We start from the raw sequence: 24,525 nt of genomic DNA, 5'->3' as shown, positions 1-24,525 counted from the left end.
CAATAAAATAGACAGCTCAGATAAAGTAAGCATATGCTTTCCCATAGCAGTATGCTTTTAGGAGAGACTTATTACTTAGAGGCTTATTATGCAGACAGCTTTATATCCTTGGGCAGGTTGTTCCAGAGCCTCAGGGCCCTGGTGGCAAAAGCTCTGTCCCCTCTGGTCTTTAGCCTGGAGTCTGGGACAAGAAGAGGACCTCTGCCTGAGGATCTCAACTCAGCTGCTTCATTTCAAAAGAATCTGTGTCAGGGAACATACAGATAAATTCACATGTCGTGATGTGACCGAATGTGGAAAAAGTAAGATATACTGTTGAGATTGTATGTATTTTTCTTCAGACATCTCAGGCTGTTCATGTGTTTTGTTAAAGGATGAACATCTACAGAATGTTCTTGTAATTCTTTACACAAAAAAGGTAAAATATTGGATTGTGCGATGGTTTTATTGGGCCAGCCCATCTGAGATTAAATTAGACTGCATGTGGCCCATGAACTAAAATGAGTTTGACACTCTTGCTTTAGATGCATATTAAAAAATTGAAAACTGAGATTTATATCAGGAATGACTGGCTAAGAAAGAAACAAGGAAATGTCTTCTGAATGGTCCCAGACTGGTGATTGTTTCCCCTTATCAAGCTGAGATTGTTGGTTGACCTTTGTATCTTGATTCAAGTACTCTTGCTATGCATCCAATGCACTGTTTGATATCAGGTCTTTCTTAAATAATGAATATTAATTGATTTAAAATAAACCTAATATACATTTGAAATGAACTACAGTGCATTACACTTAATTGTGTAATTGTGGTGAGGCTCCCATCTATGTAGTGCACAAATCAGATACAACGATTAAAAGACAGAGGCCAGTCCTGCAGCTCCAGGGTTACAGCAGTTCATTTTCATGACTCATATATTGACAGGCAGCTTTGTGCTCACATCACACGTGTAGAGGACTGCAGGCAGGCAGGGGGGACGAGGGTGACAGCGAACAGCGACGTTTATAAATAAAGCGCCCACAGCTGCACGGACTGGTACTGTGTCGACTTTGTTTAATATTCCAGCAGGGAACCAGCAAGCTGCTGTACTGTAGCCGACACGGGACAAGCCCTCTGTTGCGTTTCTGTCGCGTCCCAGTGTTGAATTACAGTGTGATTGTGTAGTAGAGAGGAGAAACCGGTCGGAGGAGGTGAACTGGTTCAGGCCTCGGCTGGAGGAGCTGGTGTGACGTAGCAGTCCACCAACACACACTCTCGCGCGCGCACGCACTGGCTGCCGCTGCGCCTGCCAGAATCTCAATGTGGGGAAATGACCGCGAGTGACCTCAAAGGAAACGCTGTATTTTCGCGGCTGCTCGCGTTTTAATTTTACACGCAATTACAGCGAGAATGTGCGTCAAAATTTAGCGTGATATCTCATTGTGGAAGACGTTTCACTGCGGGAAAGGACACGAGCAAACTGGTCACTAGCTGACTGTGTCACTAGCTTGCGAGCAGCCGGGCTAACGTTAGCTAGCTGAGCTAAAGCAGTAGCCGGGTGTCTCACCGCTAGCGGCCGTGCTTGTACTTCTCTCCTCCCCCTGCAGATGCTAAGCTAGGCTAGGCTAGCTGCTGCCATGGATAAAGCCAAGTCAATGATCGATAAGAAAGGAGCGTCGGGACCTTTTCATGTCAACAACGGGCAGAGCCAGAGGGGGTTTCATGCTAACGGCAGCTGCTGCAGTAGCAACAGTGCATTCGGCTCGAGCTCCGGACCCAACAGCAGCACATTTGAGAACATGCATCACCTGCACCGCGGGGACGATGCGGAGTGTAACGGGTCCCCGGCCAAGAGGTGCCGGCTACGGAGGAGGACCGAGTCGGTGAGACGGAACAGACCACGTAAGTGTCAACCAGCGCAGGGGAAATTAAATTAAATACCCGCTATGGTTTAATTGTGCATATTAGTCTGACATTTTTTTCTGATGTGTGATCTGGGTTACCGCAACCCTCCACTGTGTAACACCGATCAGCTGGGGTTTGCACAACCATGCGGTGTTGCAATGAGACACCCAGCGTGTGTTTTCCTCCCACTGCCTTTTTATTGACTCCCATTATCGTGTCATGGTGTGCGTGTTCAGATCACAATCATGTCCCTATGGGTCTCTTCTCTTCGATCAGATTAGCTGGTCAGTGTCTCCGGCTGATCTGTCCAATCTACAAGCCTGCTGTCGTCAGGGAGACCCCCTTTTGTTATTATGAACCCTCAGGTTGCATTTGGTGCGCTGTGATTGGTCGGTTCCCCGGTGGTGAAAAAGCTCCTGATAAGTGGGCCTGGCTTGCATCAGCCAATCAGCACCCGACTCCTGTCTTCAGGAGGCAGCGAGGCCCCGCCCCCATATTTACCCAGTATTTCGGATGATGTGAGTGAAGATCACCCAGGAAAACTTTGCAGGTTTTGCGCAGGATGTCGAGAAGTGTCGTTTTCTTCAGTGTGTGAAGTCTCTTTGAATATCCAAGACTGTCCGAGGCGTCTTGAGCTTTCCTCCAACAAGTCTGTCACACACTGGTTTTATTGTTTTCTTTTTGTTTACACCTGTGAGCTGATATTTTGCCACACTATGAAGCTTATAAGTGAGAAGAAACCGGGTAAGTGTGAGTTGGTTTTGTGTTTTATTGTACCGAGAAGTCTCAGATATTGAAACAGAGGAACACTTTAAATGTTTATACAGATTTTTTTTCATTGTTTGAGGTTAATTTTCACTTTAAACTTGGTGTTTGGCTATTTTAATTTAAGTTCATCATCTTCATTTATCAATGTTTATGTCATTCATACAGTCAGTGAGAATGTTGCATGTTTAAACTGTGATAAAAAGGCAGAGTGCTGTGAAGTCATGCACTTGCAGGCAGCTGATTGGTGACAACAGCAGGGAATTTCAGGGCAACTTCCCCAAAGCTTCTTTTCAGGGCTTCCCAGTGAAAGGCTCTGCATTTGTTGTGGCCAAGTGATGCTGTCATGGTAAAACTCGTTCTGGTGAAATGTTTGCAGAGAGACCAGTTGCAAGTCTAGGGGCCTTGTTGCCAAGTCATCTTGTCAGCATTCCTAGCATCTATCAGTAATTGTGTTAGGGAGAGACCAAGGCAGGGAGGGTGAAGGAGATGTCCTTTTGAGTTACTGCCCTCGGGGAATTTACATAAGTGTCACCTGCAAGCAGCCAGTGGTTCAATATGAGCTTTTATTGTCTCGCCATATGATCTTGTAACGACAGGCTTCTCATATTGAAATTTTGTGGTTAATCACTCCACTGTAAACATTAATAAGTTAAGTTTCTACCTAAATTTGTCATGTTTTTTTGTAAGATTTTATTGAACAAAACCCAAAGAATACAATTGACACAAAGGGCTGAGCATCAGTTCAACCTTTTGCTATGTAAATATGGATGCTTAAGTAAATACAGCAACATCAGCATTGTGATCATTGCTGCCGTATCAATTATTGCACATCACATTCCCATAATCAGAAGCAATTTACTGTCCCAGGGTGGAGTTATTCACTTATTATGTGGCTCCGAGTTATTCCAACATATTGTGACTGTTGCTTGAAGAATCTCCTCTTAAGGCTACAACCTCTCTAATTTAGCTAAGCGTATATTTATCACCTCACCAGCCTACCCTTGAGGTCTGACAGGTTATACCTGTGTGAGAGTAGTTGACCACAGCTTCTGCTTGTTGACCTAAGTAAATAAAGTCATTAGCACGCAAGATCTTCCGATAATGTAGCGCTGCATATGATTTGTCCTTGTTCCTTTGATTGATGGATCCAAAGAATTCATTCAGATCCATAATTGGCAATGTTAACTTGTGCAGGAATATGAGTAGTTTTGCTATCAGTGGTGTATTCCTAGAAAGAAAAACCTATCAAGCACAGTAAGATAAAAACAGAATCACCACGTGCAAAAATGTACAAGGATTGCTTTTGGTTGTAAAGACATGCTGATAGTTTATAAGACACATCGCTGGGATATACAGTGTGTACTCTGGATTCTGTATCTGTGAGTAAGATGAGATATTCATTTGTGAGTTGTGCTAAAGTAATGACAAGCTAAACGAACCAATCTAGAAACAGGAAAATCATCATGAAACAACATAGCAATATTCCTATCTGGTATAATATGGTCTGTACTGGTGTGATTATGAACGATAACTAACTGTAGAAGTGTGATGTTGCAATGCACACACAGTTCATAACGCATTGATTCTTTGCTGTGGTCTGCTGTGATGGGAGAGAGAAAGGCCCTGCACAAGAACTGGTCCAGGTTACATAATTAAGATGACATCTCATCAGTAAACTTTGAAATGTCCGGTCAGAGCTCCTCTGCCTTATGGCTGAGTTATCATTGGATGGAGGCCAGCCGCTCCGATAAACCCAGATAACCCTCTAAGCTTTCACCCACTGAGAGCCCACCCTGGAATGTGTTCCCCTTGGGGTTGTGATTTTTCACTTTTGTCCTCAATTGAGGTGGTGTAGGGTCAGGGTAACACTGCCTGCAGTACCCCTTGTTTACACCAAACTTGCCAGCAATTTTCATCGATTGTTTCCTGTAACAAAATGGCCTTTACTATAACCAACATGTTAATTCTCCAGCTCTCCCCTGTTTCTTTTTATACCTCACATTTTTTCACTGTAAACCTCTAGATGTGATTGTCATCTGATTGCATACCAATGTTTAAACCAGACAATAAAGATGTAACATAGTGGGTGAATGGGGACTTTTTGGGGAATTTGCAGTATTTCAGCAAAAGCCGATGACATAAGAGGAATAAAGACAGGAAATGTGCAAACATACCAGTAACTGCAAGTTCCCAGGTGTGGTATACCATAGAGGGTGTGTACTGATGAGTTGAGAACAGCATCTGTGGCCAAAGTGTGCTTTATTTCATGCTCAATGTGCAGGGCATATTTTAAATGTTTTGCCAGTGAAATTCTATAAGCCCTTTAATCATACCTTAATCCCCTTGTTTAACTGGTTTGTAGACAGTGCCAGTGTTACACATGGCTTTGAAGGAGGCATGTTGCACCGTCACAGATGCTGTGTAGAGTCACCTTAAAATAAAAACAGAAAGTTCAGCAGTATCAGTAGGCTATGATGTTATCAGTATATAGTATTTACAGGGGTTGAAATGACAGAACTGCCTCCAACAAAATGAAGTTATTTTTAAAAACACAGAAACACCATTGGAAAGAGAAGTGGAAGTGTGCTTTGTGCTAACAACACTAACTCTTGAAAGTGGTCGCCAGGCATCAGCTTTTGGTTGCCAAGACTAAAAATATGGTAGGCATTTTAGTAACCTTATAGTTTTGAGTATTTAAGATGCTGTGCAGATCAGCCTGTATCAATTATCTGTTCGTTCAGGGTCATTTGGTTCTTTATAATGTTGGAATGTTGACGGGTTAGTCAAACGTTTCTCCCCACAGTCAAAACACTTCATTTGCTTCACCATTGTCTCCAAAACAGATGCCTAATGCACGAGAGTCAACACGGCAAAGCATGTGCACAATGTCTGTCTCAGTTCTGACTGTAATAACAATATTTAAATATCACCACTGCAACGAATATTGAGTTTAGTTTAGTTTATTAGCACATAACCTATATGTATAGAAAAAACAGGAAAAATAAATTAGAAATTAAAACATTGTACAGGAGAGGTTAGAAGCCATTTTTACCTCTTATTAGAAAATAAAAGACAGAAAGCAAAGATTGCATACTTGAATAAGAGTTCAGACTAAGAAGTAATACAAATTTATAGAAGATGTACAATTTACAAAGAGAAATTACAAATAAATCCATAAAGTATTAGGAGTCTTAGCAAATTAGAGTCCTTTTAGATGTTTTTTGAATAACGATAATGTAGATGATGATTGTCGAGATGGAAGAAGGTTGTTCAAAAGAGATGGTCCTCTGTTTTTCAATGAATATTGATTAAGAGAAGTCCGACAGTGTGGAAGATAAAAATATATTTATTTTGGGGTGCATGTTTCACTGCTGTTTAAAAGTGTGAATTGGTTGCCAGTTGTTAAAAACGGTTGTCAGTCGTAATCTGGCGACCATTGCTGTCGAGCCCTGGCTTAAGATATATTGAAAGAAGTTTTACATACAGCATTAGTAGCAGTGTCAGCACCACTTTTATATTTTGTTTGCAAGAGTTTTGAATGAAATTCACGTTGAGTAACAGATACCAAGGTGTAATGATTTAGGAAGACAAGAAAGAAAACATAATGTTCTTGAAATCTCTAAAGGTGGGGCTGGAAGGATCAGTTTGATTGGCGGTGCTTATAGAAAATAATTAAAGCGTCTACAGTTTTGTTTAGCTATTGAGAATCACAAAAGAATCAACACCTAAGCTGGATCCCTGGATGTTTCTCGGTTAAATCAGGTGGTGACTTTTTCATTTTAAAGAGAAGAACCTTTAATTCAGGGCAGTGAGTTCAGTTTCCAGCTGGTTGCAGCCAGTGTGTGTGTGTGTGTGTGTTAATTTCGTAACAGAATAACTCCCATAAAAAGAAACAGATTTGTCAAAAAGGTGTGCCACAGGTCGAGTCAATGTTCTACCACTTTCTGCTGCAGGTGCATTGGGGGGGGGGGGGGTGCTAACAAGTTTCAGTGAGGTGTGGGTGCTTCACAGGTGAGAGAGGGCGACAATGACTCTTCTCCTATCTGAAACTGTACTAAAAAAACAAAAACTCCTTGTGTCCTCATGTGCTCTCTTTATCTTCAATCTGTTGTGCTATGTTACCAGACAGAGTCTAAAAGATAGCAGCCAAATTGTCTGTTTGTTCTGCCAGATATAAAAATCTCACTCCCTAAAGCTCAGTGGTCTGCCTATGTCGATTTGTAGACTGAGATTTATTAAGATTAAGTGTGAATTATTTAGGTAAACCTACTCATAGGTTCACTGGCTGAGTTTGCATATTCTCATGTCAGCGTGGGTTTCTCCGGGCTCCATGGCTTCCTCCCACAGTCCAAAAACACAGCTTCCTGTGATGGTATGTTTACAAACAACTTTATATTATTGTATCCACTGTGTGTGTGCAGTATTCAGCTGCACACCGGTTGTTTTCTTGTCTTATCACAAAGGCGTGTTGTGCTCGTGTTGTTCCTGTCCTAGCCAGACTGTGCACACACTTATACTGTACCTACTGAGTGGAGAGTGTAAGGCACAAGTGTGTGAGGCCAGAGACCTTTCACCTACATGGACACAAATCACTCCTCGCTCCCCGACCCTGCTCCTTGCCACACTGACCTTTGGCTGTATACCCAGTGCGTCTGTGTGCTTTTTAAAGAGAAACCTGCACCATGAGGCCGAAAGGACATTTACATTTTTACTTCATTTATGGAGGGACGTTTGAAGGTTAGCAGCAATGCTTTACTAGTGACCTTTGGGCAGCAAGATGTCTGTCAGGGAGTTAAACGCCTTGCTCAAGGAAACGCTGCCAAGAATCTGCACAGGGACCACTCAATTATAGTCCTTGTCTTTTTGTAGACGATGTCTATGTGTGAATTTAGCCACAGGGCCGCAGTGAATGAATCAAAGAAAGAATGTAGGCCAGTACATTGTGCCCCTGTGATGTCTTTTCAGTCAGTGCGGCCATGTTTCTTGATATCACTGGCAGCCAGGTGACGACGAAGCGCTAATATTTAACACACAGTGATGATGACAGAAGAGCTGCAGTCACGAAATGTCAAGTTGGCGAATTAAAAAACCTGTCCATTCAGATTCAGGGGATGCCTGTGGTTCATATACCACTTCAGACGTCTGAGTGTTTGCCATTCAATAGGACTCAACCTGAAAGGTTATTTAAAGATGTCTGCTGTCATTCATTGTTGGGTGGGTCGGTGGAAAGATTTTCAAACCGGTTTGATACCAAGCCTGGATCAAACTGTATACTGAATCTTATCTGGTGTTGCACAGTATCACATTGCATTGCCTAACACTGGAGATCTCTCTGCACTGAATCTATTAGATATGCCGTTCTCACACATCATGTAACAAACTACGCTATGCACCTGAGATCAGACTGGAGACATAACCGCTTTAAAAATGGGTGAGTTGCCTACTCGCTATCTTTCTACATTTGTAACGTTACTTTTAAAACAGAAAGCATGTGTTTTAATCTGTGGTATTTGCTGGAAACTACGTACGGTATGGCCAACAGGAAGTAGCCTAACTTATTAATAGATGGTCATTTAGCTCACCAAAAACATTCAGGAATAAATAGAAACATGGTGTCCGATAAAAGTTTAGTTTGACTTTAAATCCAAAATGTTGCCTTATCGCCGCATTTTTGTTCCCATGAGTAGCTCTGCCATGTCCGGTCTTATTGCCCCAAAAAAGACATGAACTTTAGTAAACAAATACAGCATGCACCGCTCTTCCCCCTCCCACCTTTTCTGAAATTTGATCTCCTCCAAGTTGCCGGTGCTCATCTTGGCACTAAAACGCGCGCAACCTGTCGAGCCCTCGTGGTTTCAATGGTCCATTTATAAACATAACATTAATCACGTTTTCCTATTGCTTAATACTAAAGCAACCCGAGCCGGATTTAGCACAGTGATGCCGTCAGCACAGGTTGCTGATGTTTTCATTTTCCAGAATGCATCATAGTGACAAATGCCAGTTCAGCCGCAAAACCAGCAATCAGTCCAACTTTTAGTCTTTGTACCTCTGTATAACCAGTTTACTGTTTCACTCAACTCAACTGACACATGCCACAAAAAGAAATACTTAAATAATTTCAATTTCAGTACACACATGTTGCACAGTGTTAAAAAAGAACGAGAGAAACGTCCTCACAGTAGTCTACTTCCTGTCCTGGCAATGAATGAAGTGTGTGTGTTATCTGAAACCATTGGCGCTTCAAGGAAACACTCAGGCTGTAAATTAACATTTCCTCCCCCACTGAATAGATTTCATCCTTATTAGTATCAGTTTCAGTGTTGGGAATTAGTGTCACACGGCCTAAATAGAATTGGAGGGATTTCCACTATGACAACATTGAATCAGAGGAAGCACAGAAATGGGCAGTGTCTTGACACATATATGTAAAAAAAAAAAAAAAAAAAAAAAAAAGGTTCAGTCTGAGGACACAGCGTTAGCAATAACACACACACCAACTCAATACACCAGCATATTTATTTGTTTATATATGTCAGAGACCAAGTTGTGGTTTACGGTGTGGTGTCAGAGTAGAGACATTAAGATATTTAATTTCATTGAGTTCATGTCGAGGTGGTTGTGAGTGTGTTTTTGGCCAAGGCTGTGGAGGAAGGCATGATTGTCACTTGAGGCAGACACTGTCATGTACCTTGCCGCTGACAGCGTTGCTTTATATTATATCAGAGAAGAGGATCGTATTTCTGTTCCCAGCAGCTCCGTCTTAGCTCTGGTGCTTGTCAGGTATCTTTACTTCTTGCGGCTTCAGGGGTGACGCAGCTGACCTCAATAAAGAATTACGCTGTGGGGAAACGTAATGTGCATCAGGTTTTACCTCATGTTCTCACATTGTAAAAAACAGAAAAAGAAAGATAATTATCAAGCATCCTGTTTTTCCAGTAGTTGGTTGTCACAGGAAAGGTAGTTGAGTTAAACAAGGTCAGTTTGTTTTTAACCAAAATCTATATTTAAAGCTATTTTAGTAACAAAAAACAGTTGCGTTTATTTGACCTCTTCAGCGGGCTCTGCGAAATCTATGCTTCTCAGTTCATGTTTACAGACATCAGAGCAGGCCAGTGGGTGAGAGGGCACTGTAACAAAAAGTCAACCAAACAATGAAGGAGGTGATAGGTGACCCCTGTTGGAAAGTAACCAAACACCAACCACTATAGCAGAGCAGCAGCAGGTGTAGAGGGAACAGTTGTAGCATCGACAGGTAACAGTAGCAGCAGTGGTGCTAGTAGTCATACTGTTGGATTCAGTTACTGAGCACTACAAGTTTTAATGACTTAGTGCTCAGAAACAAAGCACCACCACAGACTATAACACAATTCCAACAAAAGAAATTGAGCATAATGTGCTTTTTCTTATCTACTAATTTAAATACATGTTCTTATTTAAATAACAACCTTCAGTTTTTTTAACCTTGAAGAAAAGAACAGCAACAATGGTCTCGGATGATTTTAAGTGGCTGCAGCCCAGTGTTGCTTTCAAGGACTCGTACACACTCATAGACAAAATGCCGCCACACTGTCTTAAGTCACTACAAACAGTAGTGTGTCACATGTGATATGATGTACAATAAACATTAGATTGAGGGCACTTGAAGGTTGCTGCTCATACAGTACAGTATATGCCACTACTGTCTGTCCTCATGACTGCAGACGTGTTGTCCCCCTCTGTTCGGAGAAAGGACACACCTTTATTGTGGACACCGTCTGAAGCTAAAAAAAGGCATAAGATACATGTTTACATGGGGCTCACTCATGACTAAGGGTGTTACAATTACTTAAAACTAAAGTAAAAACTAAAACTAGGTGTAAAAAAAAACACACTTTATTTTTAAGTAAAATGAATTTCCAGTACAGCACTTTTATTTTGAAGTGCAGTTTCCTGCTGTAGAGAGTGAATAACAAACAGCTGCTCAACAGAGACAGCAACGACAACATGGCCAAACGCAAGTATGACAGCAAAAATATTAAACTGTGTGGCCCTGGAACTAATGACTAAGGAGAAATTTGGAGCCCATAGCAGGACCAGTTGGGAACCACTGGATTAGAGTGTCTGCCCCATGTAGGCTGAGTCCTTTGCTGCGTGTCATCCCCATTCTCTCTACCCCTTTCCCATCGCTCTCTAGCCGCAGTGTAAAATAGGCAATAAAAGCCCCAAAAATAATCTTAAAAAATAAAATACAACAGCGAAAACTAGCTGAAATGGTGTATTTACTAACAAACTATATATACACATGTTTTGTTTATAATAATACCGTTTCTTAACTTCTTAAACCTCGCCCCTGACAAAGACCCCTCCATATTATAACAAGGTAAAACTAAACTAATACTGAAATTAATACAAACTGAGCTGAAAATAAACATTTAAAAGCAATAAAACCAAACTGAAAGAAGCAAACCTACGCTGGAAACTGACTGAAACTAAACAAAATTGAAAACGAAATTAAAAATTAAAAATAAAAACCTATGAAAAATACAGAAATATATAAACTCTGCTCTTGACCTGAGTTCTCTCAATTTTGGGGACTCTAATCTGAAAGTGGACTTTGTCTTAATAAGCCAGACAGAATAATTCACTGTTGTGAAACGCATCTCCTGCCTGTCATGGGAGAGCAATGACGAAGGCACAGAGAGGACAAGAGTTTGTCACCAGACGTTTAAGTGATGTCAGTCATATGCAGACTTTTAGCACCCACAGCTCTGGTATGCTGGTAAAGTCCAAAGTGTTGTCAGTGGTGTTTAACCAGTCAGGAATCTCCAAAAATCTTATTTTACCTCAGAAAATTCATCTATTTTCATAATAGTTTAATTATTTGTAATGCAAACATGCCAAACACCCCCTCATTCTGGCTTCTTACCTTTAAAAAATGCTGCTTTCTTTATTTTTGTGTGACTGTAAGCTTATTATTTAAAGACATTAACTTGAGTTTTAGAAAACTGCAATGCCCATTTTTTAGTATTTCTCTTGGTGGTTTGTGATTCATACTATGAGTGAACCATATTAGCGTTTTTTCTGTATGATTAATGTTGTTTATATGTAAAGTGTGGTTCACAGCGTCTTGGTGGTTTCGTGGGCTGGCCTGTCATCATGCACCAAATATTCAGATTCAGCAAATTCTTTTCGTTGAACACTGCTTCCTCTACAACAACAACATATGTTTGAGAACACGTGTCGTCTCAGACAGCGGCACAGGGTAGTCATTGTTCCAAAATATAGACACACTGATTGTTGAACGACTGGCTCCTTGTCGTCCTTGTCTCACCTGTCTACTGTGCAACAAATACCAAACAATATCTGCAGACTTTACCTTTTTGGGCTCTTTTTGGCTACTTTTGGCTACACTCTCACTACTTTTCTTGTAGTGAGAGTGACAGTATTCCTTTTAGATAACATCTTTTGAATCTGGGCTGGTGTTGTTGGAATTCTGCAGTCGCAGTTTTGCATGCGGGCCCAGTCTTAAGTAAAGACAACAACGTCTTAAAAACATTTGCCTCGATCAACCAGAACAACCAGTTATTTGATACGCTGCCAATGCAAAGACAAGTGAATACAGGTGGCTTCTAAAAATAAACGACATAGCCAGAATAGAAAAGATCCTTCTGCCAAAAGATAATACATTTGATGTGCATATTTCTCTGGTTCATTTTGTACTGATGTGATTTTACTGTCCAAGGTCCACATGACCACATTTAGTTTGGTTTTTATTCTAGCAACTTAGATTATTTGACTCCAAATACCTTCATGTGATTATATTATCATTAGGGCTGCAACTGATAATTATTTTCTCAATTAATCTGAAAATTACATCTTTGATTACTTGTAATTATATCAGCAAAACATCATAATGGAAGAGCAGGAACTAGGGAGTGTTTGTCATTTTTGCTTGAATAATAGTTTCAGTCAATCAATTAGTAAATTAATCATTTCAGCTCTAATTATCACTCAAAGAAAGGCAACTGAATTGCACTGAAAATCGATAGAAAGGCTGATGTACATTAAGTTAAATATAGTAGTTGCTTTGCGGTGCATTTAAGACGTCTTGCGGCATCAGTTCTCCTCCAGCCATTCCTGTAAATCTTGCTTTAATTGAATTAGTTTGATCAAGAGACAAGGAGAACGCGAAGGATGGGAAGGAAGGCAGAAGAGAAGGAGAAAAGGGAAAGAAAATGATGAAGCCGAGGGAGCAAGAAGGGAGGATGAGTCGTGAAAATGGAGGAAGTGAAATGAGGGTGATGCAGTCGATGTAGACAGAGAGGGAGAAAGATGGATGGATGGATAGTGTGTGTGAGAGCGCGATGGAGGCTGAAAGATGGAGCTAAGTGAAAGAGAAAATAGGAGGCTGAGGAGACAGCAAGAAGAGGAGATGATGGAGGAGGGGGGTTGTCTGTTTCCATGGCAACTGGGCTCTTGTTGAGCTGCGGTGGTGTTTTTTTTTTTCTCTCACGGGTTGTGCTGGAAGATTTTTTTTTCTGCACTCAATGTTCTACCCAACTAACTATCCAGACCGGTTTCCTCCCTCCTCTCCTCTCCTCTCCTGCCGTCTCTGTGCAGTAGTGTTATATTGCCATGTTCATGCAGCAGGCATGTAGGACGCAGGTTGGTCCTGTTCATACCAGACAGATGCCACAGGTTGATCTGTGGTGGGCATCGTTAGCAGAGGCTCTGGTCTATGGCTGCAATTAACTGTTGTTTTTTATTATCAGTTTGTTCTCTCAATTAATTGTTTTTTTTTTAATGTCAGAAAATAGTTAAAAATTTCCCTTTTTTCCTTACGATTATGTATTTGAATACCTTGTCATGTCCAACCATTGGCCAAAATCCCAATCAAAAGGTATACAGGTTACTATCATGCATGGCAACAACAAAAAGCAGCAAATCATCAAGTGTGTGAAGCTGGAAAAAACAAATATATGGTATGTTTTGCTTAGAAAAATTGAAATGAATGAAACAATTTATCAGATATTAATATACTTGGAGTTAATTTTCTGCTCATCGATTAATCAATTAGTTGTTTCAGGTCTGTGTTGACGTTCCACACACTGAAATATATTAACAAATACATTTTCTTCTGTTCAGTATCATTGAGTCAACTGTATTCTCCCACCATGTTCAACTCTGGTTGAAAAGTGTGTCGCAGTTAAGGGTTGGATGATGTGTGTTGACCCATTAGGATGGACCGCAGACAATTAATTAAGTAGTCTATTGACGTAAAAATGGTCAGCAATGATTTTATTTAGTATCACATATCAGACATTATATTTCCGTTGGCTGTTAGCATAATGGTGCCTCTTTAATAACAGCTGCATTATAACAACAAGGTGTCTGGGTTTTAGTCAGAGTTTTTGTCTAAATAAATTAATTTCTAAAAGTCTGAAACACCAGTTGAATCCTGGGTTGTGGTATTTTAATGTGTAATGTCTTGGTTAATTACATCCCCATTTTCCTCTCCAGCCTTCCCCTGGTTTGGCATGGACATCGGTGGCACCCTGGTCAAGTTGGTGTACTTTGAGCCGGTCGATATAACTGCTGAGGAGGAGCAGGAAGAAGTGGAAAACCTCAAGTCCATCCGCCGCTACCTCACCTCAAACGTGGCCTATGGTACGTCTACTCACACACACACACACACACACACACACACACACCTGTAGTCTCACCCACATACTTGTGTCTGTTTTGTGTCTATAACAGGGCACGCCAGGTCAATGACACGCTACAGGAAGGAAGCAGGATATACTTTACAGTGTGTGTTTATAGTGTGCAGGGAGAAAGGCAGGGAGTTGTTCTTGACCTCAGGTTTAGTTATGACAGGAATCACAGAAACCTCACCTTTTAGTGTGTTTGCAATTTATAAATGGACACTAATACATTGAGCCAGAATCCTACAGTATAAAATTTGCTCCTCACTCATTCAGGTAAAACAGGTGTCCGTGATGTCCACCTGGAGCTGAGGAACCTGACCATGTGCGGCAGGACGGGAAACCTGCACTTCATCCGCTTCCCAACGCAGGCCATGCCCCGTTTCATCCAGATGGGTCGCGACAAGAACTTCTCCAGCCTGCACACAACGCTCTGCGCCACCGGAGGCGGGGCGTACAAGTTCGAGAATGACTTCAGAACGGTGAGGCCGCAAGAAATGTCTGATAAGTCTTTCTCACTAACACCATTGCGCTACCGATGGAGCTGCAGCGAGAAGCTGATTAATTGATAAGTCGACTGTCAGGAAACAAATCTGCAGCTACTTTGATTATTAATCATAGGTCATTTTTAAAGCAAGTGTTGCAAACATTTAACAGTTCAAGCCTCTTAAATGGGAGACTTTGCTGCTTTTACTTGTCTTACATTAATTAAATTGAATATCTTTGAGTGTTTGACAGCTGGTCAGACAAATACCTTATTTAGGCAGAAGTTTCTCTCTGCCTCGATGTCTTTGCAGTCCATGCATTTCAGCATGACTTGACATGACTTTGAAGTGAGCGCATCTGATATTTGCCTGTCTCAGTCCCTGTTTACCTGAGTTCATTGACCCGTTCTGCAGTGCAGTAGGATCAATGAACTCCCCCCTGGCACTGCAGCATGAACTGAGCTGAACCAAGACCTCATGCACACTGATGTGCTTAGAAAATCATTTTATCCTCATAAAACCAACAAATCGATGCTTCCAAGGAATCCTCTTTCACTTTAAATCATCTTGAACGGTTAAAGCCCCTTTGATAGTCTTTAGCATCGTCTCAGTACTATTACTCTCCTCCATTTTGGCTGCAGATGGCCGACCTGGAGCTGCTAAAGCTTGACGAGCTGGACTGCCTGATCCGCGGCCTGCTGTTCGTGGACAGGGTGAGCTTCAACGGACACCCAGAGGGCTACTACTTCCAGAACCCATCAGACACACAGAGCTGCGTGAAGAAGCCCTGCACCCTGGACAACCCCTTCCCCATGCTGCTGGTCAACATCGGCTCCGGGGTCTCCATACTGGCTGTGTACTCGGAGAACAACTACAAACGGGTGACTGGGACTAGGTAAGAAGGGGAGATGCCATGTATGTCCTCGCTAAAACCTGCAACCTCACAGCACGCTGCCACGATTATAGATTCTAATGTTGGGAAACAGCCCGAATGAAGAGCAGCGTTTTCAGAGAAATATTAGCTGGGCCCAAGGGCGTTCAAAACTCAATAGAAAGACTTGACCTTGAGCCTCGAATCAGTGAGTTTTGTTTTGCATGAATGAATTTGTGGCAAAGGTGAAGGTGGCTGCATACTTTTTACAACTTCAGTAGATGTGCCTGATAGTCAAAGCTGTTTGAATTCCAGCCGTTCTTTATCTATCGTCACCTTAGTACCTTTTGTACTTATGTAATAGAGGGACTACATCGTGATTAGATAGTGAGCTGTTAGACACAGTCAGGAAATCAAAGAACAGACATGATGTGGGGAAAATATTAGTTGTTTCACATTTTTATTTTATTTAACCACCCTCCTCGTTATCTGTCATCGTGTCTTCAACTCAGCTCACCCAGCAAGTCAAGCCAGGTCACATCTAGTGTCGCCATCTAAAGCACGTGCTGAACTTTAACAACCGTATTCATCTGCCCAGATGTTTATTGTCTGGTGTATTTGCGTCACGTTCTACAATTGAAGCCGATGTGGGAGACGCTTATGTTGCAGGCTGCTCATGATGCAAGAGTTGAAGTTGCTCAGAGGTTAGAGGTCTGCAAAGTCCAGCCAGAAGTCCTGTGACTCTTACATGGTGGCGTAAGAGACTGAAGCACTAGAGAGAGACAGAAGTAGATGGGAATTTTAGTTCATAAATCTTTGCATATTTATGTCAGACAGAAAACAATCAGATCGTATCGCTTGTTCATATTGTCTCTTTCCCCGTTTATGTCCTCCTTATACATGTACTTCTTCCTCTGTTATTGTCTCCCTCACACTCTTACCTCTGGCTTTATCCTCTTCTTCTCTTACCTTCAGTCTCGGCGGCGGTACATTCCTGGGCCTTTGCTGTCTTTTGACGGGCTGCGAAACCTTCGAGGAGGCGTTGGAAATGGCCAGCAAGGGCGACTCCACCAACGTGGACAAACTGGTGAAAGACATCTACGGTGGAGACTACGAGCGCTTTGGCCTGCAGGGCTCTGCTGTAGCATCCAGGTGAGTCTAGTGAGGGCTCTGTCACCTGAAGGTCCACAATCAGCCCTTTTCTGTACACGTTGAATCAGCCTGACTCAATTTGACTCACCACATCGGACCATCGTGGCAGGGACACAACAAGGATACCTGTTTGAAAGTGTGTCTCTGATGTCACGAATGTTGGTGAACCAGCAGAGTGTTTGCCCAGCAGGTGTTTCTGTGGTCAACAACACTGTTTTTCTGTTGTCGTGTGTGTAGCTTTCTCTTTCATGAACGCACACCAAACCTCCTTCAGCTTGCTTGCAGTGTCTAAGAAGCATAGCTGTAGTGCTGGGGAGCACAAGTGAGGTAATAGAATATTCCCAGTTGGCATAATCCAGTTGAAATTCATAAACATGTTATAAGTGCTTGAACATCCGGGCATCAGAAAGTGTATGTCCAACAAGAGGGACAGTACAAACAAATTGAATAGTCAGAGAATAGCGCGTTGCTTGATTCATGACGTCAACACGCAAGAAAACATTCCACCTTGAAAGCTGCCAGTAGCCTTTAAGCTGCAGTGAATTAAATTAGGATTTGCATGCATATTAAATCTGAATCAGTCCTCTGACAGGTTCTTTGTCTGCTATTGAATAATGATGACGAAGATCATCTGACGTCACCTTAACCTGCCTAGAGGCATTTAGGGACACTTTGGCCCGACTCCAGAGATGTTTTATCTCGGGAGTGACTTAAGATGGTGTCTGTAGATGGGTAATAAGAACGCAAAAAACTTTGCCAGGGTTTGACTCGGAGTGGCCAAAAGTGCCTATGAACAAGCCTTGAGGCTCTGTGTCCACCAAAGCATTTTTTTCCAGCTGAAAACGCCAAGCGGGAGCATTTGAGAGCACTTTGTTGAGATACTTTGCTATGATACGGAATGTCTGTGGAAGTAAACCAGGTAGAGTACTTACAGACTCACCGGCCTGTGTGGGTTCATGAGAGGAAACATAATATACATACAGTATACTAACAGATTTCTCCTCCATTGTTTGTGTTGTTAGCACTTGTACATATAAGATGTGATGGTTTGTCTTAGCGGTACATGTCCCTCCTCCACTGTGACTGAACAGCTGAAATGACAGTGACGAGCGTGACATTTTTACTCAAAAACACCCAACCAGCAGCATTTGGCGGAGAATTCAAACCCAGCGCCTTGGCACACTGCTGCCGTTTGCAGTGCAGTGTAAATGTGTGGCATTCCCATTGCAAAGCATTAAAGAATACGCTATAGCTTTGATGAACAAGGCCCCTAAATGGTACCAGAGTTCACCTCAGGAAGACACTTAATCCTTTTAATGCTAAGTGTGTCAAAGACCATTAACACGAAGGTTTTGATTATACTGTAAACTCAGGGGCGTGTAGTGTGTGATAATGGGGAGTAAACAATTCAAAGTTTCAGAGCAAAACAATTCCTCTCTCAAGAAAAACATCTGCATATTGATTGAATCAATGTCCTTGTCAGTTTCTCACTAAAATGTTGGTTAAAGACGATAAATATGAGTCTTGTACTTGATGTAGACGTGACAGGTCTGGTTACTGTACTGTAAGTGGGCAGTGGCCGTGAATAATCCTTTTCTTATAATTGTTAGTGAGCTTCATTGAAGAAGAAAACATGAGAAATAAGTTGAGTATTTCCTTTGTTTCCCTCCTACTTCTGCAGTGGTATAATTAATGAACCAATGCCTAATATTACTATAACAGTAGTGGATGGAAATGTGCATCAATTTGCATTTTCTTTTGTCGATTTCCTGAAAATTCAGTTAAAATTTGAACTACATTTGTATTAAAACCTGACGACAGTGATTTTGAAAATGCAGATTTTTGTAGAGCCTTGAATTAAATCTGAAAACAGATCTCATTTATTGTGCCTCATGGAAAGCTGGATAAACTTACACTGATCTTTGCTCAACAAATATAATGCTGATTAAGTGATTTGATGCAAATTATTAAACTAATTATGTGGAGTGGATGAAATCAGCTCGGAATTTATGACTCAGCTTAAAGCACCAATGTATTTGTTCACATCAATTAGGAAATTGCTCACACAACATAACAGTGAGAGCACGAATTAACCAAAATTACTTTTTCAGGGTTTTAATTTGTGTGTGGACACAGTGCCATTACAAGCTCTGTGTGAACATGTGGCTGCACAAAGGACATAATAGAAATACACATACCAGTAAATGGTGTACGAAGTTATGAAGTTATGGCTGACTGGGCACACACACACACACACACACACACACACACACAACCTCACTCACACAATCAGACCTTTACTTGCTAATCTGGGTTCAGTATGTATACAGTAACCTGCGGCTCCGTGTTCAAAGGTTGATCCATAAAGTAAAGTGTTCAAAGTCATCAGATTATAATCACTGTTTATTGTTATTGTGTTCTAGTTTGTCAGTTATTAAAATTAAACACACACACACACACACACACACACACACACACACACACACAAATACGCAGACCTGACAAACAACTCTTGTTTTCTGTCATTCTGAAGGTTATTCTGACATTTGTTTGGGTTTCTCTTTTTCATTCTATCTGTTAAGAGTTCATCAAACTTGAATAGTACCCATGAGGAAAGTGTGTGTTTATGTTTGTGGTTTTTTAACATGCGTCTCTTGTGGTCTGTTTTTTACAGTTTTGGCCACATGATGAGCAAAGAGAAGCGAGACAGCATCAGTAAGGAAGACCTCGCCAGAGCCACATTGGTAACCATCACTAACAACATAGGATCCATAGCACGGATGTGTGCTGTCAACGAGGTAAACACACAAGATCCTGGTCACCAACACCCTATCCTTAACAGGTGTGTGTGGTTTATATAGTACACACGCACATGAGCAATTATAGTTACTGTCATCAGTGGTAGGAACCTGGAGTTCCAGCCACTCAGCATGACTAACATCATAAAGTAAACCAAACTTATGCTGCATGCTCACAGTGTCTGCATGTGCTAAATTAGAGCAGGAAATCTGCTTTGCATGTTAAGTTTAAAACAGTGGTTTTGTTACAACACCCCCCTAAAATCCCCAAGCGTCCTCCTCGCCCACTGGGTGTTGTTTTGAAACTCAAATGCCGAAATGTCTCCAATAACTGTGGGATTGTGGGGCACTAATTGGCGTCACAGTATAATCAGCGAGCGTGTCACAAAAACAAAACAAGAGTGGTTTAGTGAAAGACTTTAATGAGTAAATTGTTAAATGAAAGAAAAAAATGGAGCAACTGTTTAAAGCTGGATTTGAAAGTTTTTCCAGCGGCAGCAGCCAAAGCTCACACTTGTTATTTTCCCTGATCAGCCTGGAGTCTTTCTGTGTGCTGTGAGCTTCTTTACAGTGTTGCCTTGTGGCATGGCGATCAAGCAGCATTGTACAGGGCTATCACTGCACACAGAGCTGCAGCGAAGACGCACACACATGTCCACCTACTGTACAACTGAGGGCTTATATTAATACTTCTGTATAGAGTTATCCAGTAGGTCTTAATGGTTTTAGGGATAAAACGTAGACACTAAAATTCTCTTCATCTTACCTGCTCTTTTGTAACAAGTTAGAACTATTTTTGGCCTTTAAACAAATGATTTGTCGTCAAAGGACATCACCGTTAAACAAGTAAATACATAGTGTTCCTCTGTCTTCAGACAGGATGGGACGTGCATCCTATCAGGGGGTTGATGAACTAATGATGTGGTATCAGTAAGTCCTGTATTTGCCAGTATCAGTCTGGTCTTGCCCAGCTGTAACACAGATGTGTGTGTTGTTTACTGCATGAAGATAACCTCTGTCTCAAACAGTCGCCTTCCTAACAGCAGAACACAGATTTATGTATTTACAATTCCCCAAAAATCCCTACCCACTGTGGCTGCTTCTTGTTACTTTGCAAGATTTTGGCAAATATTAGATTAACATAATCCATTGTCAAACATGCGCAGATTACTCTTCCATCATGCTTGTTTTTTCCCCACTGTGGGAGTCAAACTAGAGGTGAAGTATAACAATTAAATTAATTTTCTCATTTTACTCTATCTGACACATTTCCTACACCCATGCTTTACTCATTATGTCAGGTCATGCTCCTAAAATACATTAAGGCGAATGATATATTTCCATGCATTCCAGCATTTAACAGTATTAGGAATTTTCTGGTTTCATTGGAATTTTGGAAGCAGCTCGGTTTTTGGCGAAAAACAAATATAATCAGCATTGAGTTGTTGAGAACAAGAGCTATACTGGTAACCAGTTTATCAGCTCTCCAGCACCATCATGTGGTGAGGAAGATATGTTGCATTTTGTTGATAGTTGACTGATCTGTTTCTCATAAAGATTCATTTAAAACCTTGTCTGTCATAAGCTTAAGCTCCTGTGTATTTTCTGACTGTTAAAATGTGGAATTGTTTTTATTCATTAATGACCTTAAAGACAGTAAAACATTTTATAAAGGGACTGGTATTCATAGGAGTAAGGTGCACTATCATTTGGTGCAGTCACCGTAGTCTAAACGTGTTGAGTGTCATTTTATGGGTATTTAATGTAGAGCGATGACAGGGAATTAGGGAAAATGGGGATTGACATGCAACAAAGGTCCCCAGTCTGATGCAAACCAGGCGTTCATGATTGGCCCTCCAAGGCGTTCAAGCCTTTCATATTTTCAAATGAGGATTTCTGTTTTTGCTGATGCATTTGATGTAGACGTCACACACACGATGCTTCATTTGTCTGACTTTTTTCTAAATGTCTGTCTTCATATCAGAAAATCGAGCGTGTGGTGTTTGTTGGGAACTTCCTTCGTATCAACACAGTGTCCACAAAGCTACTAGCCTACGCCATGGACTTCTGGTCGAAAGGACAACTACGAGCCCTCTTCCTGGAACACGAGGTGAGGAAAACCCTCTTTTTCTAAAGGTATAGTTTGCAGGGAGTGGGCTACTGTTTGTGAACAGTACTGCCGGCGAAAGCAAAAGTAAAAGCCAACCCCAACTTTGTCTGCTTGGTGTTTCACCTCGCTATATTTGCAGGTTTTTTGGCGCTGTATCTTCAATTTTTGTCTGCCTGCTGCTTACACTCTGGCATCCGGTTGCCAGCTTTTACAACATCCCGACCTCACCTGTGTTGTGCTCAGGGTCGTCCTGAACGTAGCAAAATAAGAAAATACAGGCAGATTGTAGGGTCTTTGCAGATAAATACCCTGTCACACACTTCTAGTGGGTCGTAAGTGCTGACTGAGAGGGGTTACATTTGTGTGTCTGTGCATTGTTTATGAGGAAAATCTTGCATAGTATACCTTTAAGTTTTATTGAACTAAACTAAATATCATGCCCAGGTAGCATATAAAAAGTATTATATCATCAGACACATGTGTATAAAAAGTGTGTGTGTGTGTTTGCACCAGGGTTATTTCGGAGCCGTTGGGGCACTGATGGAGCTGCTCAAGACAACAGAGGACCCATGAAGGATGTTACATTGTGACATCATCGACCCTCGACAAGACGATGTCATCCACCCCCGAATGCTGTGATGTCATCAACTCTCGATGCTGTGACGTCATCAATTTTTGATGCTGCTGAAAGGTCCTGTTCACAGAGGCCGCTAAAGGAACACTAAGAGAGAGAGCGACACACAGAAACTGAGAAAAGCCATTTTAATAATTTAACACGTGTAAATAATGATAACCTCTAACATTCATCTCCTGAGCTCCCCCGACAGAGTCCCCCTATCATAGAGGTTTTAATATTGTAATCTTTAATTTATGGTTTCCTGTAATCACCTCTGTTGATTCCAGTAATCAGCCCTGTGTCAGGAAGCACAAAGTGTTTTAGTGTTTTTCGTCACTGTGTGTATTTGTGTGAATAGCTACTGTAGCATTATGTCCTGGAGGCTGTGGTTCCACAGGCAACTATTTGTGCAGCAATTCTCGAAGATTAGATGTCGGCACAGAAATTACGTCACTCTTGAAAGAGCAGTTGGGCATTTTTACCACCAGGGACTCAAGGAAATTCCTTTTCTGTGACTGCAGATACATTTGACCAGCGATGCCTCCTGCCTTCAGCTGTCAGAGTGCAGACAGGCAGCTGTAGCTGAACCCATCTGGGAACCCATCGGCTATCAGTCTGACAACGATTTAGCTTCTTTGGGCAATGGCCAATATTTTAGAGAATCGATTGAAGCCAGCGGTTACCTGAATCACAGATATCCATGCTCATTGTTTACAGTCTGATTAGCAACTTGAGACACTATACACAGAGTCCTGGTGCTCTATAAACACATATGTGCATATTGAAAAGCTAAAAAGTCCTCAGACAATAGCTGATGGTTTCTGAGATTGCATTTGAACCAATGCGTTCCACGTCTTTCACTCTCCACACGGTCGTTTAATCTGCATGCAACAGAAGCCTGCTGAAACATGACTGGTCAATGTTACTTGGACTACTAACAAAAAAAGCAAATATGCAGATATCTGTTTATTACAGACGCTGTCAAACCATCAAGACCACAGCTAGTGGTCATCCAGCTCCAAAACTACAGCTGGACAGCAGTCCTGGCAGCAGCTAGGGTTAGGAGGCATTGCGTTGCTGCACAAAAGGTCGCCCACCACGCCACAGCCGAAGGAGTGCACTGAGGACAAATCCTGTTGAGATTCATACGACGCCTGCCTCCTTCAGCCCAGAGGGCAAGCAGAGAAACAGTCTTTAATTCTTTCTGTTGCTCCATTGCTCATGGCCTTCGCTTTTTGTTGTGTTTGTCCTCCGTCTGCCTACATGTAAACGACATTAACAACACCATATTGCCACACATGCGTACCTAACCTGCTGAGTTTAGTGTTAGCTGACGGGACCAAGACCTTGTCTTCCAACAGATGGCGCTGCAGTCGTGTCTTTGTTGTTTATGTCTGTTGACCAGCATCACCACAGCTGTAGTTGAGGACACAGTCTGTTCAGTGGCTTGTGTTTGTGATTTGTAAGAATACTGTGGGATTCTTTTCTCTGTAGGGAATCATATTTTCTTTCCCTCTTACTCTTCCCTGTCTTGTCAATGTCACGTCAGGAGGGTGGGGGCCTGCTTCCTCACCCTCTCGCCAACCTGGCTGCCTTGTTTGGATGGTGCAGTGTGATTTAATGAGGAGATTATGGTCCAGCACCTCCTGCTGTAGATGCAGACGCAGAAGAATGGTGTCACCTTTTGGGAGACTATAGGGACCAAGATGCTTGTAGCCAAGAGTTGCCCCTCATGTTAAACACACTACAAATTTGCCTGCAGCAGTATCAGCTCATCTTTTAGGTTAGATTGTGTTTTTACTGTCTTTATGGTGCAGATTTTTTGCATGACAGTCAGTGGTTTGTTCTCTGAAGTGCTGCTGGGTGGGTGGAGTTTTATTCCCCCCATTTTGAGAAAACACAGTCATTACTACACTTTCAGAAAGATACATGAGATAGCCAACATTGCCCAACTACAACCCAGATGATCCCTTTTTATCCCTCATAGACCCTTTTAAATAACGTGTGCTTCACTTCAACCAACCATGTTGTACAGAACTTGTGCAAACCAAGCTGTGGCACACTAGAAGAGATTTAGGTGCCACTTTAAATTGTGGTGAAGCCCTTTATTGCCTCTAATAATTTCTGTCTGACACTCTTTTAAAGGAAGCCAATTAT

At 41.7% G+C, this 24,525-nt stretch overlaps 1 protein-coding gene across 2 annotated transcripts; it reads left to right on the top strand.

The window, feature by feature from the left end:
• The first annotated feature begins 985 nt into the window (after window positions 1-985).
• Window positions 986-24,260, top strand: pank1a (pantothenate kinase 1a). Of its 2 annotated transcripts, none has more exons than XM_049600127.1 (8): window positions 986-1,878; window positions 14,152-14,298; window positions 14,613-14,818; window positions 15,463-15,716; window positions 16,668-16,844; window positions 19,519-19,642; window positions 21,627-21,752; window positions 22,266-24,260. In XM_049600127.1, the coding sequence occupies exons 1-8, from the start codon at window positions 1,614-1,616 to the stop codon at window positions 22,323-22,325; spliced, it is 1,359 nt and encodes a 452-aa protein (XP_049456084.1). In that variant the 5' UTR covers window positions 986-1,613; the 3' UTR covers window positions 22,326-24,260. The 2 variants fall into 2 exon arrangements, with proteins under 2 accessions (XP_049456084.1, XP_049456085.1); XM_049600128.1 differs by lacking the exon at window positions 986-1,878 and adding an exon at window positions 2,383-2,625.
• Window positions 24,261-24,525: the final 265 nt, after the last annotated feature.

This window comes from Epinephelus fuscoguttatus, linkage group LG16 (genome assembly GCF_011397635.1).
Source record: "Epinephelus fuscoguttatus linkage group LG16, E.fuscoguttatus.final_Chr_v1".
Classification (NCBI taxonomy): domain Eukaryota; kingdom Metazoa; phylum Chordata; class Actinopteri; order Perciformes; family Serranidae; genus Epinephelus; species Epinephelus fuscoguttatus.
The sequence above is the reverse complement of the archived record's forward strand: the minus strand, read 5'-3'. Positions and strand labels throughout refer to the sequence as shown.

Coding starts and splice junctions, on each gene's coding strand:
- pank1a (XM_049600127.1), top strand. CDS start 1,614: ATGGATAAAGCCAAGTCAATGATCGATAAGAAAGGAGCGTCGGGACCT. Junction 1,879..14,151: donor GGTGAGACGGAACAGACCAC/GTAAGTGTCAAC, acceptor TTTCCTCTCCAG/CCTTCCCCTGGTTTGGCATG. Junction 21,753..22,265: donor CCCTCTTCCTGGAACACGAG/GTGAGGAAAACC, acceptor TGTTTGCACCAG/GGTTATTTCGGAGCCGTTGG.